The sequence below is a fragment of the Scyliorhinus canicula genome, chromosome 1, assembly GCF_902713615.1.
Source record: "Scyliorhinus canicula chromosome 1, sScyCan1.1, whole genome shotgun sequence".
Classification (NCBI taxonomy): Eukaryota; Metazoa; Chordata; class Chondrichthyes; order Carcharhiniformes; family Scyliorhinidae; genus Scyliorhinus; species Scyliorhinus canicula.
Window position 1 is genome coordinate 25,422,808 of NC_052146.1, and position 17,155 is coordinate 25,439,962.

Here is a 17,155-nt window from a genome sequence, read left to right on the forward strand (position 1 = left end):
TTTAAATTTTATGACAGTGCCGAAAAGATAGGTTCATTTCGGAAATGATAATATAAGAAATTGGCCTTTATTAAAACATAAGAAAACAGAACAATATTTAAACTTTCAAACTTCAGAGTTCTAACACTAACACATTCTATGCAGATTCTTAACTTTTAACAAACCAGGTCCCATTAAACAACACTTGGCATTAAAATACAGCTCTTGTTCCACTTACACATCCAGGAAAAGGCAGCCCTTTCATTTAGGAAGCAATCTTTCTTCTGTTTGGACATCTCTTTCAGAATCCTTTTTCAAAGCTTTCTCTCTCTGTGTGGCAGTTTTTCATGACCTGTTCCAAGGCTGCTTAAATCTTTTAGCTGGGAGGCTTCATGACCTGACTGGCTGCTCTCCACAGACTTCTACTTCCATGTTTCCTGACCTGTGATCTTGGCTTCCCATCTACTTCTGCCTTTGTTCCCAAAAGAGATGCTCTCTCCCGCTCTTAAGCAGCGCCCGGCCCTTCAAACAAAGCTTCACCCCCCCGAGGTGATCAAACTTGAATCTATTCTCGTTATTTGGCTGGTAGGCCATTTACATAAAAGGCCAGAGCTATGCCATTCATATGTAACTATCACACTCTGTTAATGGGATAATGACTGGTCATGCAGGAATGTCCTGCAAGACAATGGGCAGGATCGACCGGTTGTGGGTGGGATTACTTTATGGCAATTCTGCATATCAGTGAGAGACAGCTAGTCTCACTTTAATATACATTCCTGTTTTTTTTAAAATTCCAATTAAGGGGCAATTTAGCGTGGCCAATCTACCTACCCTGTACATCTTTGGGGTTGTTGGGGTGAGACCCACGCAGACATGGAGAGAATATGCAAAGGCATGGATTGAACCCGGGTCCTCAGTGCCATGAGGCAGTAGTGCTAATGTGCATTCCTGAGATCTAACCAAGGCGTGGGATCTAACCCCTTGCCTTGGAGACCTCGGGCAAGTGCCGTTCAGTACTGGTCTCCACGAACAGGGACCAGACAGAACAGCACTCGTGGGGCTCTTCCAGGGGATTGGAGGCCGGCAGGGGCATTGCCAAGGTGCCAGGCTGGCATTGCCAAGGTGCCTAATTGGCATTTGTTTTGCACGGCGGTGATTGGGCTGGGGCGTGCCCTGCGAGGGTGTGGAGGGGTGAGTGGTGCACCTGGGGACTTCCTTATAGTGACTTGGGGCTTGCCTCGAGAGATCAGGATGCCATTTTAAAATGGCCTCCAGATCTCTTGCGGTGCTGAGGAGTTCCGTCCAGTAAGCTGAAAACACCTGAAGCTCACGGAACTTCCCGGATTGGTGTTAGATAGCGGGGAGTTTCTCAGCGCTCCGAGCGCTGGGAAACACCCGGATAATCTCACCCAATGGCACTCTGTCTGCATTTCGGTAATCACATTATGCATTCCCGAACGAGTTTAAGTCTGAACAGGAGCACTTGACTGAGCCAAGTGTGGGATATACCTTTGAGTTTCGGGCTAAGAGCAATTTGCTTCAATCTGTTTAAACCTTTAAATTGTCTGCTTCTGACCCCATTTCTGAACCTAAATTTCGAATATCTCCTGATCATGATATTGGTTAATTAGATAGAGATAGAGAAATACAGCACAGAACAGGCCCTTCGGCCCACGATGTTGCGCCGAACTTTTGTCCTAGGTTAATCATAGAATTTTGGACAATTTTTCATGGCCAATCCACCCAACCTGCACATCTTTGGACTGTGGGAGGAAACCGGAGTACCCGGAGGAAACCCACGCAGTCACGGGGAGGATGTGCAGACTCCACACAGACAGTGACCCAAGTCGAAATCGAACTTGGGACCCTGGAGCTGTGAAGCAATTGTGCTATCCACAATGCTACCGTGCTGCCCTTAAGAAGTTAACCTACACTCCATTATTCTACCCTAATCCAAGTACCTATCCAATAGCCGCTTGAAGGTCCCTAACTTTTCCGACTCAACTACTACCACAGGCAGTGCATTCCTTGCCCCCACTACTCTCTGGGTAAAGAACCTACCTCTGACATCCCCTCTATATCTTCCACCATTTATCTTAAATTTATGTCCCCTTGTAATGGTGTGTTCCACCCGGGGAAAAAGTTTCTGACTGTCTACTCTATCTATTCCCCTGATCATCTTATAAACCTCTATCAAGTCGCCCCTCATCCTTCTCCGTTCTAATGAGAAAAGGCCTAGCACCCTCAACCTTTCCTCGTATGACCTACTCTCCAATCCAGGCAACATCCTGGTAAATCTCCTTTGCACCTTTTCCAAAGCTTCCACATCCTTCCTAAAATGAGGTGACCAGAACTGCACACAGTACTCCAAATGTGGCCTGACCAAGGTTTTGTACAGCTGCATCATCACCTCACGGCTCTTAAATTCAATCCCTCTGCCAATGAACGCTAGCACACCATAGGCCTTCTTCACAGCTCTATCCACTTGAGTGGCAACTTTCAAAGAACTATGAACATAGACCCCAAGATCTCTCTGCTCCTCCACATTGCCAAGAACCCTACCATTAACCCTGTATTCTGCATTCAGATTTGTCCTTCCAAAATGGACAACCTCACACTTGTCAGGGTTAAACTCCATCTGCCACTTCTCAGCCCAGCTCTGCATTCTATCTATGTCTCTTTGAAGCCGACAACAGCCCTCCTCACTATCCACAACTCCACCAATCTTCGTATCATCTGCAAATTTACTGACCCACCCTTCAACTCCCTCATCCAAGTCGTTAATGAAAATCACAAACAGCAGAGGACCCAGAACTGATCCCTGCGGTACGCCACTGATAACTGGGCTCCAGGCTGAATATTTGCCATCCACCACCACTCTCTGTCTTCTATCGGTTAGCCAGTTTGTTATCCAACTGGCCAAATTTCCCACTGTCCCATGCCTCCTTACTTTCTGCATAAGCCTACCATGGGGAACCTTATCAAATGCCTTACTAAAATCCATGTACACTACATCCACTGCTTTACCTTCATCCACATGCTTGGTCACCTCCTCAAAGAATTCAATAAGACTTGTAAGGCAAGACCTACCCCTCACAAATCCGTGCTGACTATCCCTAATCAAGCAATGTCTTTCCAGATGCTCAGAAATCCTATCCCTCAGTACCCTTTCCATTACTTTGCCTACCACCGAAGTAAGACTAACTGGCCTGTAATTCCCAGGGTTATCCCTATTCCCTTTTTTGAACAGGGGCACGACATTCGCCACTCTCCAATCCTCTGGTACCACCCCTGTTGACAGCGAGGACGAAAAGATCATTGCCAACGGCTCTGCAATTTCATTTCTTGCTTCCCATAGAATCCTTGGATATATCCCGTCAGGCCCGGCGGACTTGTCTATCCTCAAGTTTTTCAAAACGCGCAACACATCTTCCTTCCTGTCAAGTATCTCCTCAAGCTTATCAGTCTGCTTCACGCTGTCCTCTCCAACAATATGGCCCCTCTCGTTTGTAAATACTGAAGAAAAATACTTGTTCAAGACCTCTCCTATCTCTTCAGACTCAATACACAATCTCCCGCTACTGTCCTTAATCGGACCTACCCTCGCTCTAGTCATTCTCATCAATTAGGGCGGCACATAGCACAGTGGTTATCACTGTTGCTTCACCGCTCCAGAGATCCGGGTTCGATTCCCAGCTTGGGTCACTGTCTGTGTGTCTGCGTGGGTTTCCTCCGGGTGCTCCGGTTTCCTCCCACAGTCCCGAAGACGTGCTTGTTAGGTGAATTGGACATTCTGAATTCTCCCTCTGTGTACCCGAACAGGCGGAGTTTGTTCCTGCACCGGAGTGTGGCGAGGGGGTTTAACAGTAACTTCATTGCAGTGTTAATGTAAGCCTACTTGTGACACTAATAAAGATTATTATTATTTCAGCTACAAGATAACACATTTGAGGCGCAATTTAATCCCACTAAATCAGTCTGTTAGGCGCTGGGAACGATCCCGCTACCTAATGGTATTTTCTTGCTATTTCGGCCACCCGTGGGGAACGCATCTCCCCCAGGCTGCACTTAGCTGCATTTCCTGCATGAGGACGTCAGACTAGCGCAGCTCCTCAATGCAGGTCACCATTTTAAATGGCACCGTGCTCCCTCGGCTCTCCCCTCCCCAGTGCTCCAACTCGCCTATAACGGGATCCTCGGGGCCCTCTGTGCCCCACTTCACATGGACAGGGCATTCTTGGGCCTGATCCCTGGCACAGGCAAAATCCCAGCCTGGGACCCTGGCAGTGCCCTGCCAGCCTGGTAGTGCCACCTGGGTGCTTCCAGGATGTCAATACCAAAGTTCCTGGGTGGCACCAGCAGTGCCAAGGTGACAGCCTAGCCAGAGGCTGACCACCCGGGGGCCTCCGATGGTTCTGGAGACCCCCTTTTATGGGCCATTCTGGCTAAACAGCGACCACTGCTAAACTGTGCCTGGCTTGGGCCTCCTTGGCAAGGCCGGCAGATGCCAGGTGGCCGTTTGATCCGGCGTAGACATTGCGGGCGGGTTCCAGAGCATGACTTATCGCGAGATCTTGTTAGGCGTAGTGACCGGAGGGAATCCAAGGATCTACAGGCCGAATCACATCCCGATTTCCGGAGGGACCCAGCCGCTTAATCACGGCCTTGATTATGAATGAAATTCCTCAATCCTTGTATTTCGACTTGGCCATGAGTTGGCCTTTCACTTTTAAAATGGTCCTAACAGGACCTTGTAATTTGATTGATGAGAGCTGCAGTGTAATCTGTTTGAACCATTTGATAAAACAGAAACCCCTGCTCCTGTGTTTAATTTTAAACTCTTGTGGGGTGTCCCTTTACTTTGAGTTAGTACTCCAATATCTGTTTCAGTATCATTTACCTCCCCGGTTAATTCATTAGCTTGTGGTTCTTCCACATTTTATATACGGTTCTGTTTTAAATCTTTTTTTCCAGGCCGCTAGTGTTTTTGAGCATACAAGGTCCTGTTAGGACTATTTTCCACAGTTGTGACACTCTGACCCCCTCTGCTGGATATCCTACTTGATTGGGCAGTTTGTTCCTGCTGCACCAAAGACATTTCAAAATGGCCGTTTCCATGCTTTTGCCCATTTTGGTGGCCTCGGGCTTTGCCGCACTTTCTTTCTGATGGCCTACAAACTGAATGGCCTCATCCTATCTACTCCTCGGGACCTCTCCTTCCCTGTGAACAAAAGCCTAATTCTGTTTTCTGAGTTCCCTTTGCCTTGCAATTTAAACTCCTGTTAAAGCCCTCTCTCTTCTGTAAGAGAGTTGAAAATGTTTTGTATCGGATCCCAACCACAATTCTGTCTCAAATTAGCTCATCGTTTTAAGATTCGATAATTGCATGTTCCTTGCCAGTCTGTAAAGAACATATTCATGAGTGAATCCACCCTTTCAACTGGTCTTTGCTTCCTTCTATTAAATTTAGGTCTGTATTATCAAATTCCAATGGATTCTGAAATAAGAGTCGAAAGCTTGCAGGATTTCTTCAAAAGAAGTTTATCAACCCCCTACCTTGCTCTCATGTAATCAGCAATAGATCCGACTGCATAAAGTAGTGTACTGACCTGAAATGTTTGATTTTGATTTTTGTGTGTATGTGTGCAATCCTGTTTAAGCAGTTCTGTATCCTGTGAACCCTTTTCTCCAGTTGTCCCAGTTCCGGGACTTCTGTATCCTGAAGTAATTGTGGGAGTGTGATTCTATGCTTCCTCTGGCGTTCTGTAATTGTTACTGCTTCTGTGCTGTTCTTGCTATTTTGGGCCTGTTGTCACTGCTCAGGCAGTGACTCAGCTTTTGCCTGTTGCTCCCGAGATGTTCTGACGTCTTAATTTTATTTATTCATTCATGGGACAGGCACGTCACTGATGAGGCCAGAATTTGTTGCTTGTCCCTAATTGCCCTTGAACTGGGTGGCTCACCAGGCCAGTGTTTCTCTCACTTTTTTTCCAGGAACCCATTTTTACCAACCGGCCGACCTTCGTGACTCACGCGGGCCGACATTCCTGACCCACCATTTTCTCTTAAGCTTTAATGCGAGAGGTGAGCCTGCTTGGTCCTCATTTACTTGTTTTCTGCTGACAAAATAGAGGATTTGCAATCATGCCCAAAGCATATGACGTCAGCGTTCGGGGCACGTGACCTGCTCTCTGTCTCGCTTCAGGCAGGAAGATTACAATGAATTTTTAAAAAATCTCCTGCATCAGCACGCTGACGTCAGGAGGTGCTCCTTGCTAGGTGCTGCGCCTGTGTACTGATGAGTGTGCCCACATTTTTTTTATATGGTCGCGGCCATCACTTTCCAAGCCGCTTGCAGCCGGCATTGTTAAAATCTGGCTGCTGTGGCTATTGCGCGTGAATTTGCGCGATCGGGAACGCTGCGACCCTCCCGACACCTGACCCACCCACGGGTCACGACCCCCATTTGAAAATGCCTGCACTAGGCCATTTCAGAGGCAATATTTTTATTGTCCTCTTTTTAAAAAAAAATAAAAAAATTTAAAGTACCAAATTCTCTTTAATTTTCCAATAAGGGGCAATTTAGCGTGGCCAATCCACCTACCCTGCACATCTTTTGTGTTGTGAGAGTGAGACCCACGCAAACATGGGGAGAATGTGCAAACTCCACATAGACAGTAATCCTCAGTGCCATGAGGCAACAGTATTAAACACTACGCCACACCGTGCCGCCCCTTTTCTGAGGGAAGTTAAGTGTCAATCACATTGTTGTGGGTCTGGAGTCACATGCAAACCACACCGGCTAAGGACAGCAGATTTACTTTACTGAAGGATATTCGTGAACTCGGTGGGTTTTCATGATAATTTCATGCTCACCATTCCTGTATGCATTTCAATTACAGTTTTCAAAATTTTAGTTATTTTTAATAAATAGAGCAGCATAGTAACATAGAGGTTAGCACAGTTACTTCACAGCTCCATGGTCCCAAGTTCGATTCTCAACTTGGGTAACTGACTCTGTGGAGTCTGCACATTCTCCCCGTGTCTGCGTGGGTTTCCTCTGGGTGCTCTGGTTGCCTCCCACAGTCCAAAGATGTACAGGTTAGTTGGATTGGCCATTCTAAATTGCCCTTAGTGTTCAAAAAAGGTTAGGTGGGGTTACGGGGGTAGGATGGCGGTGTGGGCTTGGGTAGGGAGCTCTTTCCAAGGGCCGGTGCAGACTTGATGGGCTGAATGGCCTCCTTCTGCACTGTAAATTCTTATGATTCTATGAAATTCCATTACCCGCCGTAGTCGGATTTGAGCATTAGCCTGGGCCTCTTGATTATTAGTTCAGTGACTGACCACCACACCACCAGCTCCCCCATTGAGTCTTAAATATTTTCTTTTGCCCTTCCTTCGAGGGTTTCTGGGGTGCAACTCTAATTTGTATGTGTGGTCTGTGGCGGAAAAGCCACAATGTGCAATTCTCACCAGGTGGATTGGTGCGATCCAGAGCATAATCCACCGATACTTAGATATTATTTTGGAGTCGGGGAGATTCGCACCGTGGGACCCACAGAAACCAGTAAGACCGGATCTCCGAGATCAGAGCCTCCTTTTTAAAGGGCACCCTAATCTCAGAATAACCCTACAGCCCTCCTCCCAAATCACTGGCAATGTCCCCAGCTCTGCCAAAAATCACTGGCAATGCCCCCTTCTCCCAAATCATCGGTGAAATCCCCCCCCCCCTCCCCCAAAATCAGTGGCAAAGCCCCCACCCACAATTACTGGCAAGGCTCCCCCTCCCCTAATCACTGGCAAGAGGTAAGTGCATTCCAATCACTCAAGTGTGTGATTTGAATACACTTACCTCTCTTTGATGTGGTTGATGTTTGCATACATTGGGTTTCTGCACTTAGAGTCACTCATTCATGAAGGAGGATGAATGAATCTAGGCTACAGTTGTTTTGTGGAAGCTGTCAATCACAGCCCACTACTAGAATGAATGAAAGGCTTGCAGCTAATGGATCTGAAGGGTTGAAACACAGGTCACAGCTGTTCTCCTTCCAGGAATGGACAGTGGAGCTTCCAGATATGTGTTACAACTGTAATTTATTTTACTGCCCCTGTCTGGACTGCTCTCTAACTTTCAGACAGGGGTCTCTTTTTGGGAGAGGGATTTGTTGGGGGTCCCTTTAGTTAGGGGGTCTCAGTAGGGGGGTGTCAGTGGGGCATCTCCCTGTTAATTGAGTCCTGGGGGTCTGCCTATTAAGATGGTCCTTGGAGAGGGGGTCTCCCTGTTGAGGGGGGTCTCCCTGGGGAGGGGGCTCTCCGTATTAAGGGGGTCCCTGGGGCGGGGGTCTCTATTAAGGGGGTTTCCCTGGGAAGGGGGGGGTCAACCTATTAGCAGGGTCCCTGGGTAGGGGGGTCTCCCTATTAAGGGGGTCCCTGGGGAGGGAGTCTCCCTATTAGGGGGGTCCTCCCTATTAAGGGGTTCCCTGGGGAGCGATAAACCCCTATTAAGAGGGTCCCTGGGGGGCTCTCCCTATTAATGGGTCCTGTGGGAGGGGATGGTCCCTGTGGGAGGGGGATCACCATTATGGGGGTCCTTGGGGGTATCTCTCTATTAAGGAGGTCCCTGGGGACAGGGTCTCTATTAAGGGGGTCCCAGGAGCAGAACAGTGGTACAGTAGTTAGCACTGGGACTGCAGCGCTGAGGACCCAGTTTCAAATCCCGGCCCTGGGTCACTGTCCGTGTGGAGTTTGCACATTCTCCCAGTGTCTGCGTGGGTTTCACCCCCCACAACCCAAAATATGTGTTGGTTGGGTGGATTGGCCACGCTAAATTGCCCTTAATTGGAAGAAAAAATTGGGTCCTCTAAATTTATTAAAGTAAATTAAGGGGGCTCTCTCTATTAAGGGGCCTCTGGGAATGGGGGTCTCTCTATTAAGGGGGTCCCTGGGGAGGGGGGGTCTCCCAATTAAGGAGGTCTCTGGGGGGTGTGATGGGGGTCTGGTAGAGGAAGATTGGGAGAGTAATGCATTGTGGGGGGTGAGAACATAAGAACATAAGACTTAGGAGCAGGAGTAGGCCATCTGGCCCCTTGAGCCTGCTCCGCCATTCAATGAGATCATGGCTGATCTTTTGTGGACTCAGCTCCACTTTCCGGCCTGAACACCATAACCCGTAATCCCTTTATTCTTCAAATAACTATTTATCTTTACCTTAAAAACATTTAATGAAGGAGCCTCAACTGCTTCACTGGGCAGGGAATTCCATAGATTCACAACCCTTTGGGTGAAGAAGTTTCCCCTAAACTCAGTCCTAAATCTACTTCCCCTTATTTTGAGACTATATCCCCTGGTTCTGCTTTCACCCGCCAGTGGAAACAACCTGCCCGCTTCTATCCTATCTATTCCCTTCATAATTTTGTATGTTTCTATAAAATCCCCCCCCCCCCCCAGCGCCAATACGTCCTTTCTCAGGTAAGCAGACCAAAATTGAACACAATACTCCAGGTGTGACCTCACTAACACCTTATACAATTTCAGCATAACCTCCCTAGTCTTAAACTCCATTCCTCTAACAGTGAAGGACAAAATTCCATTTCCCTTCTTAATCATCTGTTACACCTGTAAACCAACTTTTTGCAACTCATGCACTAGCACACCCAGGTCTCTATGCACAGCAGCAAAGGACTGAGTTATAGGGAGAGATTGGACAGGCTAGGACTTTTTGCTTTGGAGCATAGGAGACTGAGGGGTGATCTTTTAGAGTTGAATAAGGTAATTTTTAAAAATAAATTTAAGAGTAATCAATTATTTTTTTCCAATTAAGGGGCAACTTGGCGTGATCAATCCACCTACCCTGCACATCTTTGGGTTGCGGGGTGAGACCCGTGCAGACACGGGGAGAATGTGCAAACTCCACATGGACAGTGACCTAGGGTCGAACCCGGGTCCTCGGCACCATGATGCAGCAGGAGTTACCACAGAGGTGTATAAGATCATGAGCGGCATGGATAGGGTGAAAGCACTTTTTCCAGGGTTGGGGAATCGAGGACTGGGGCATAGGTTTAAGGTAAGAGGGGAAAGAATTAATGGGAACCTGAGGAGCAACTTTTTTTTACACAGAGGGTGGTACCTATGTTGAATGAGCTGCCAGAGGAAGTGGTTGAGGCAGGGACATTGACAGCATTTAAAAGGCATTTTGACAGATATGTGGATAGGAAAGGTTTTTGTGGGATATGGGCCTAATGCAGACAAATGGGGTTAGCTTTAATGGGCTTTTTAGTTGGCATGGACCAGTTTGGACCGAAGGGCCTATCTCCATGCCATAGATTCTATGAAATCTCCTCTACACCCTCTCTCGTGCAATTTCTGTAATAAGGTGACCAGAGCTACACACTGTGGCCAAGTTGTGGATTAACTAAAGGTTGATATAGTTCCAGCCTCCTTCCTCTTGTATTCTATGCCTCAGCTCATAAGTGAAAGGATTCTATATGCCTTTAAATTTTCTGAAGATAAAAAGCTCGGTGGGAATGTAAACTGCGAGGAGCTCGCATTGAGGCTGAGAAAAGATTTAGACAGGTTAAGTGAGTAGGAAGGAATATGACTGGTGGAATAACATTTTGGGAAGTTATCTACTTTTGAAGAAATAATAAAAAAGCAGAATATTCTGTGAATGGTGAGAGACTATGGTGTTCAGAGGAATCTGGGAGTTCTCGTGCACAATTTATAGGAGGTTGGCATGCCTGTACAGCAAGCCATTGGGAAAGCAAATGAGAAGTTAACCTTCATTATGAGGGATTAGTAAGTCTTATTACAATCACATGGGGCCTTGATCTACAGGTCCTAGAATTCGGAAGAATGAGTTGTGATCTAATTAAAACATATCATTCTTCAGGAACTTGGGTGTTGAGAAGATGTTTCCCCGGCTGGGAACCTCGAACCAGGGTCACCACCTTGAGAAGACGGGATCAACCATTTCGTGAGGAGATATTTCTGCACTCAGAAAGGATTGTGGACATTCAGAATTCTCTGAGAAAGCTCAGTCAATGGGTGGGCTTTTTTGGATCTTCCGGAGAGCAGGGTGCTTTGGTCCTGCTGAAGGTGATCTTCCGCACCAGGTTCTCCAGTGGTGGGATGGGCGAGCATAGCAAATGGTTATTGACCTTGGCAGGACAGGAAGATTCCACCAGCAGTCAATGGCGAGTCGCTTATGCCATGGAAAAACCTACCGCAGAGGGGCTGGAAAATTCCGGCAATGAGTTTATTCAAAACAGAGATCAATAGACTTTTGGATTCTAAGAGGAAGGAGGAATATGGGAATGGAGCAGGAAGGTGGAGTTGATGTGGAAGATTACATTCAATGGCTCGAAGGGTCAAATGTTTCAATTCTATTTCTTATGGTTATATGTCTCCTGCTGCTAATAGTTACCCAGTGACTTCTGCCGAGAAATGTGCATGTGTTAGGATGGAGTGAAGATAGTACATGCGACTGTGGTGGCACCAGTGGTTGAGAAACTTTCTAACCCTTGCTGTCTAACTTGGCTGAGACACTGTGGGTTAACCAGAATGGTAGAGCTGTACCTCAGCAAATGTGAATCCTTCAGGGGAGGAGTGAAGGGAAAAAGCTGAGCTGCAATCATTGCAACATTACCGTCAGTTACAACTTTGAACTAATCACATCCAAATGAACCAGTTATCTGATCATATATGAAAAGCAAAAATTATGCAAATTGCATTCCCTTGATATACAGTGAGCTGTGTGTTCCAGTGCAAAGGAGGGTGGTAGAGCTGTAAACTTAACTAACTGTTAAAGCAGATCGAAATGAGGTATTATCTGATCTGAATGTCAACGATACCCACCTAATAAGGAAAATGGAAGCAATTGTTAATTGTAGAGCACCTGGAATGAATGAGAAAATGACAATCTCTCCGTTCTGTGAAGGGGCTACGGAGAGGCTTACAGCAGTGACTGTTTAACAAACAAGAGTGTCACTTGCACCATGGTGTGTTGCCGTTAATGTATTTGAGTCACTACAAGGCCAGCTCGGCTACTGGATGTGTCTCTCCTCATCTGTGTCTTCGGCTTTGCAAGTCCCAGTGATAGCATTGGTTCTTTCAGAATTGGAGAGCTTCCCTGTTGATGACCCTCTACCTGATCTTTCCATTCTGTGAGGACTCCCAACAGCATCAATGCAGAGGGCTAATTGAGGAGGAGGCGGCGATGGCAGCTTGAGAACAGTTTGAGAGAATTATTGACGTCATCGCAATTGCAGCCTCCTACTCGATGAGCTTTATATATAATTTGCTGTGTCTGGAAACAACTGTGCGACTGACATTGTCCTGATTGATGTCACTGAGAGGTGATTATAGGGTAAATAAGAAATAATTAATGGCTACATGTTTAGTTGAGGAGGTCATGAGTTATATTGCATTGTAATTTCTCCTTGTTGAGTCAAAATCTCTCATCCAATTGAGGAATTTTATTTAGAGTTACAACCTGTTGGTGCTTCAGTAGTACATTAACAACTTGGATGACTTCCTTACTCTGTACTGAACCCATGGAATCGCTTTTATCCCACCTTGTTTTTTACATAGAAGTATACATAGAAAATAGAAGCAGGAGTCGGCCACTCGGCCCTTTGAGCCTCAATATTGAGCATCAAGTTCAATACTCTGATACTGCCTTACCTACCCTACAGACTAGGGTAACTTCACTGCAATGTTAATGTAAGCCTACTTGTGACACTAATAAAGATTATTGTACATTATTATTATATATTTCCAAGTCAGGGTGGTGAGTGACTTGGAGGGGAACCTCCAGGTGGTGGGGTTTCCAAGTATCTGCTGCTCTTGTCCTTCTAGGTGGTAGTGGTCGTGGGTTTGGAAGGTGCTGCCTAATGAACGTTGGTGAGTTACTGCAGTACATCTTGTAGATGGTACACACGGCTGCCACTGCTCATCGGAAATGGAGGGAGCAAATGTTTGTGGAAGGGGTAGCAATTGAGTGGGCTGCTTTGTCCTGGATGGTGTCAAGCCTCTGAGTGTTCTTGGAGCTGCACTCATCCAGGCAAGTGGAGAGTATTCCATTACATTCCTGACTTGTGCCTTGCAGATGGTGGGCAGACTTTGGGGAGTCAGGAGGTGAGTTACACATTGCAGAATTTCTCACCTTTGACCAGCTCTGGTAGCCACAGTATTTATATGGCTAGTTTGATATCAGTTTCTGGTCAATGGTAACCCTCATGTTGTTGATAATGGGGATTCAGCAATGGGCATGCCATTGAATGTGAAGAGGTGATGGTTAGATCTATTCATATAGGATCTTTCACAAGTTCAAAATGTCTCAAAGTGCTTGAGTGCTTCTATTGTAGATAATTAGCTTTTTTAACATGGAGTAAATATTGGCAGATTATTTTAATATGGAGACCATCACAAACCAATATTCTCTCTTCTGGGGCGGGATTCTCCCTTACCCGGCTGGGCGGGGGGTCCAGGCGTGATGGAGTGGCGTGAACCACTCCGGCGTCGGGCCGCCCCAAAGGTGCGGAAGTCTCCGCACCTTTAGGGGCCAAGCCCTAACATTGAGGGGCTAGGCTCACGCCGGAGTGGTTGGCGCTCTGCCGGCCGGCGGGAACGGCCTTTGGCGCCATGCCAGCCGGGGCCGAAGGGACTTCGCCGGCCGGCGGAAGTCCGCGCATGCGCCGGAGGGTCAGCAGCTGCTGACGTCATCCCCGCGCATGCGCAGGGGAGGGGGTCACTTCTGCCTCCGCCATGGTGAAGACAATGGCAAAGGCGGAAGGAAAAGAGTGCCCCCACGGCACAGGCCCGCCCGCCGATCGGTGGGCCCCGATCGCGGGCCAGGCCACCGTGGGGGCATCCCCCGGGGCTAGATCGCCCCGCGTCCCCCCAGGACCCCGGAGCCCGCCCGCGCCGCCTGGTCCCGCTGGTAAGGTAGGTGGATTGATCCACGCCGGCGGGAGAGGCATGACTGCGGAGGGACTTCGGCCCATCACGGGCTGGAGAATCGCCGGGGGGTGGGGGGGCCCGCCGACCAGCGCGGCGCGATTCCCACCCCCGCCGAATCTCTGATGCCAGAGACTTCGGGACACGGCGGGGGCGATTATCCGACCCGGTGGGGGGGTCGGAGAATCCCGACCCTGATTTTCTAAGATAAGTTAAGAAGTAGCAAACAGATCCGTAATTAGGAAAGCTAAGACCAATTAGGAAAGCTAAGATCAAGTGTAGCACCCTTCGCACAAGTATGACTAAGGTCAACAAGTATTACAGTTAAGGTAATTAGGCCGTAAAGGATTAAACTGGAGCTGAGCTCATGGTAATATTTAATTGGACAGAAACATATTACAATATGTGCTTCCAAATCCATCGTTTTAGCCTGATTGTATATGTGGAAGCACATGTGAGTTCCCAGTTAATGCCCACTATCTGAATACAATTAAACACCTATTTAATATTAACATTGAGACTCATCATTTCCCAGCACACTTGAATGACTGAGCAGGATGAATGATAAATACTCCCATTATTCTGAGGAGAGTTGCAATTCAACTGCACAGCCCAATTATTTCTCATTCTGTTCTGGAAACTCTTAAATAAGACGTTTCAAATTAAGTAACTTTCTTCAATGAAAAAGAGACTTTTAACTAAAAAATACTTTAGTTAAGAGGCAGCACGGTAGCATAGTGGTTTGCACTGTTGCTTCACAGCTCCAGGGTCCCAGGTTCGATTCCCGGCTTGGGTCGCTGTCTGTGTGGAGTCTGCACGTCCTCCCCGTGTGTGCGTGGGTTTCCTCCGGGTGCTCCGGTTTCCTCCCACAAAAGATGTGCAGGATAGGTGGATTGGCCATGCTAAATTGCCCTTAGTATCCAAAAAAGGTTAAGTGGGGTTACTGGGTTACGGGGATAGGGTGGTGGTCTGGGCTGGGGTGGGGTGCTCTTTTCACGGGCCGGTGCTGACTCGATGGGCCGAATGGCCTCCTTCAGCACTGTAAATTTTGATTCTATGGTATTAAATCGGACACCCGTTGCAAACAGGTCTATTCATCGGGATGAGAAGCTTGTTTTGAGATATTGGGATCATCTCCACTTGAGCAGAAAAAGGCTAAGAAGATATCATTAAAATGATGACGGGTTTGAGAGTGGGCGAGGTTCTTTGGCTTTCCTGTGATATGTTTCTCTGTGGTGGGAGGCAGCCCGCCATTGGCCTGTGCCGGGATCTTCTCCCGCCGCTGTCAATGGGGTTTCCGATTGAATCCCATGCCGCCAGGAACCCCGCGGCGTTGGTGCGCCATCGGCAGGACTGAAACCTCCCGTCGGCTGAGCAACCAGGAGATCTCACTCAGTGAATCTACTTGTTCCAACTGTGTTTCCTTTTCCTGTTTACTTATTTTAGTTCGGAAGTTACTCTGCAATTTTGTATGAAAGAATTTTCGGGACAGAATGGAAGAACACCAAGAAACAGGAACATTGAGTGCGTGCAGTAGAACTTGAGAGTCAAAAAGTGCCTCTGAAATTAAAACTAAACAGATAAATGTTGATGAAGCAAACAGGCTGGGAGCCATTGCAAAACCTGATCCTCCTGAAAATAAAGCAATTAGAAGAAAGGAACAAGGGAACATAAAATGGAAGGGGGATAACTGGCCAATCCATTCCTTTCCTTCCATGTACCTTTTGCCATATACCTTGTCATGGATTTTACCCACCTGTTTGCTCATGAAAGAAAGTTCTGCACCTTATACCAAAAGGTTATGGGGCAAACTCCAGAGTGCTGATGCAGGCCTACAACACCAGTACTCAACCCTTCCTTTCCTGCTGCCTCACACGCAACAATCCTCTCCCCAGCCTTTCGAGCAGGGCGAAACCCACTTTATCTCGTGGAGAGTCTCTTAGTTGGCACTGAACTCTGTAGGCCCCAATCCCACTTATTCAGCAACACAAAGGAGGAAACTGGGCCTGTGCTTGTTCAGTATGTTCTGCTTCAAAGCTGTTTCCTTCTATTAACAAAAAAACTTATTTCTAATTTTGACAGTATGCAAATAGTCACATGGAATGTTGGCACTGCTGTTCCCCCTGATGACGTCATTTCTCTTTTGGGCCTTAATTCGGTTGATGCAAGAATTGACATGTACGTCATTGGGTAAGTAAAGACTTTTCTTTCTTTTAGCAGTTGGGAATCTTGTATTTGTCAAGTGGATGAGTGACGTTAGTGGAAAGAAATGGAATTTCTCTTTTACATTTGCTAATTCAATGCAAATTGGGTATCAATGGCAAGACTTTTGGGGCTGTATGTTTCACAGATTGTCTCCCCCATTGCACCCTGTGGTGTTTTACTTCAGGCTCCGAGTTTGGGCTGAGACCGGCATGGGTGGCACAGTGGTTAGCACTGCTGCATTACAGCGCCAGGGACGTTGGTTTGATTCCGACCTTGGGTGACTGTCTGTGTGGTGTTTGCACTTTCTCCCCGTGTCTGTGTGGGTTTCCTCCGGGTGCTCCGGTTGCCTCCCACAGTCCAAGATGTGCGGATTAGGTGGATTGGCCGTGCCAAATTGTCTGTTAATGTCCAAAGGTTCGGTGAGGTAATGGGGATAGGGTGGGGAATTAGGCCTGGGTGGGGTGTTCTTTCAGAGGGTTGGTGCGGACTCGATGGGCCAAATAGCCTCCTTTTGCACTGTAGGGATTCTATGTCAGCAGTGGTTAATGGTGGATGTTGCAGTTGACCTTCGTATCCATCAGTAAGAAGGAAAAATGTTTGTCTGAGTTCCTGTTGGGTCCATGGTTAAATATATTTAAGGCTGGGATAAATGGATTTTTGGTCTCTTGGAGTTAAGGGATATGGGGAACGGCCAGGTAAATGGAGTTGAAGCCCAAAATCAACCATGGCGGTATTGAACAGTGGAATATGCTTGATGGGCCCAGTGGCCTACTGTTGCTCCTATGTCTTGTGTTTTTATGCTGTGCAGTGACTCCTGCAGACGATTGGGCTGATTATGATGCCTACATCAATGAAGAGCCTGTTGACACTGTCTGTCTTAAGTATACATGAAGTAGCAAGTCGGCTGGTGACCATGGGCCTGTACCATAGCAAGAGTTATCACCTGTGTAGCACTGTGGGTAGCCCTGTTACTTCACAGCTCCAGGGTCTCAGGTTTGATTCCCACTTGGGC

The 17,155-nt window shown here is 47.3% G+C and overlaps 1 protein-coding gene across 3 annotated transcripts in view; it reads left to right on the plus strand.

Annotated features, from left to right (window-relative positions):
- The window catches only part of inpp5jb (inositol polyphosphate-5-phosphatase Jb), a 138,913-nt gene that overhangs the window by 46,799 nt on the left and 74,959 nt on the right, over positions 1 to 17,155 (plus strand). For all 3 annotated transcript variants that reach the window (XM_038775342.1, XM_038775214.1, XM_038775267.1), the window contains one exon: positions 16,021 to 16,128. In XM_038775342.1, coding sequence (XP_038631270.1) covers positions 16,021 to 16,128 — 108 coding nt within the window. The remainder of the gene's footprint in view (positions 1 to 16,020; positions 16,129 to 17,155) is intronic.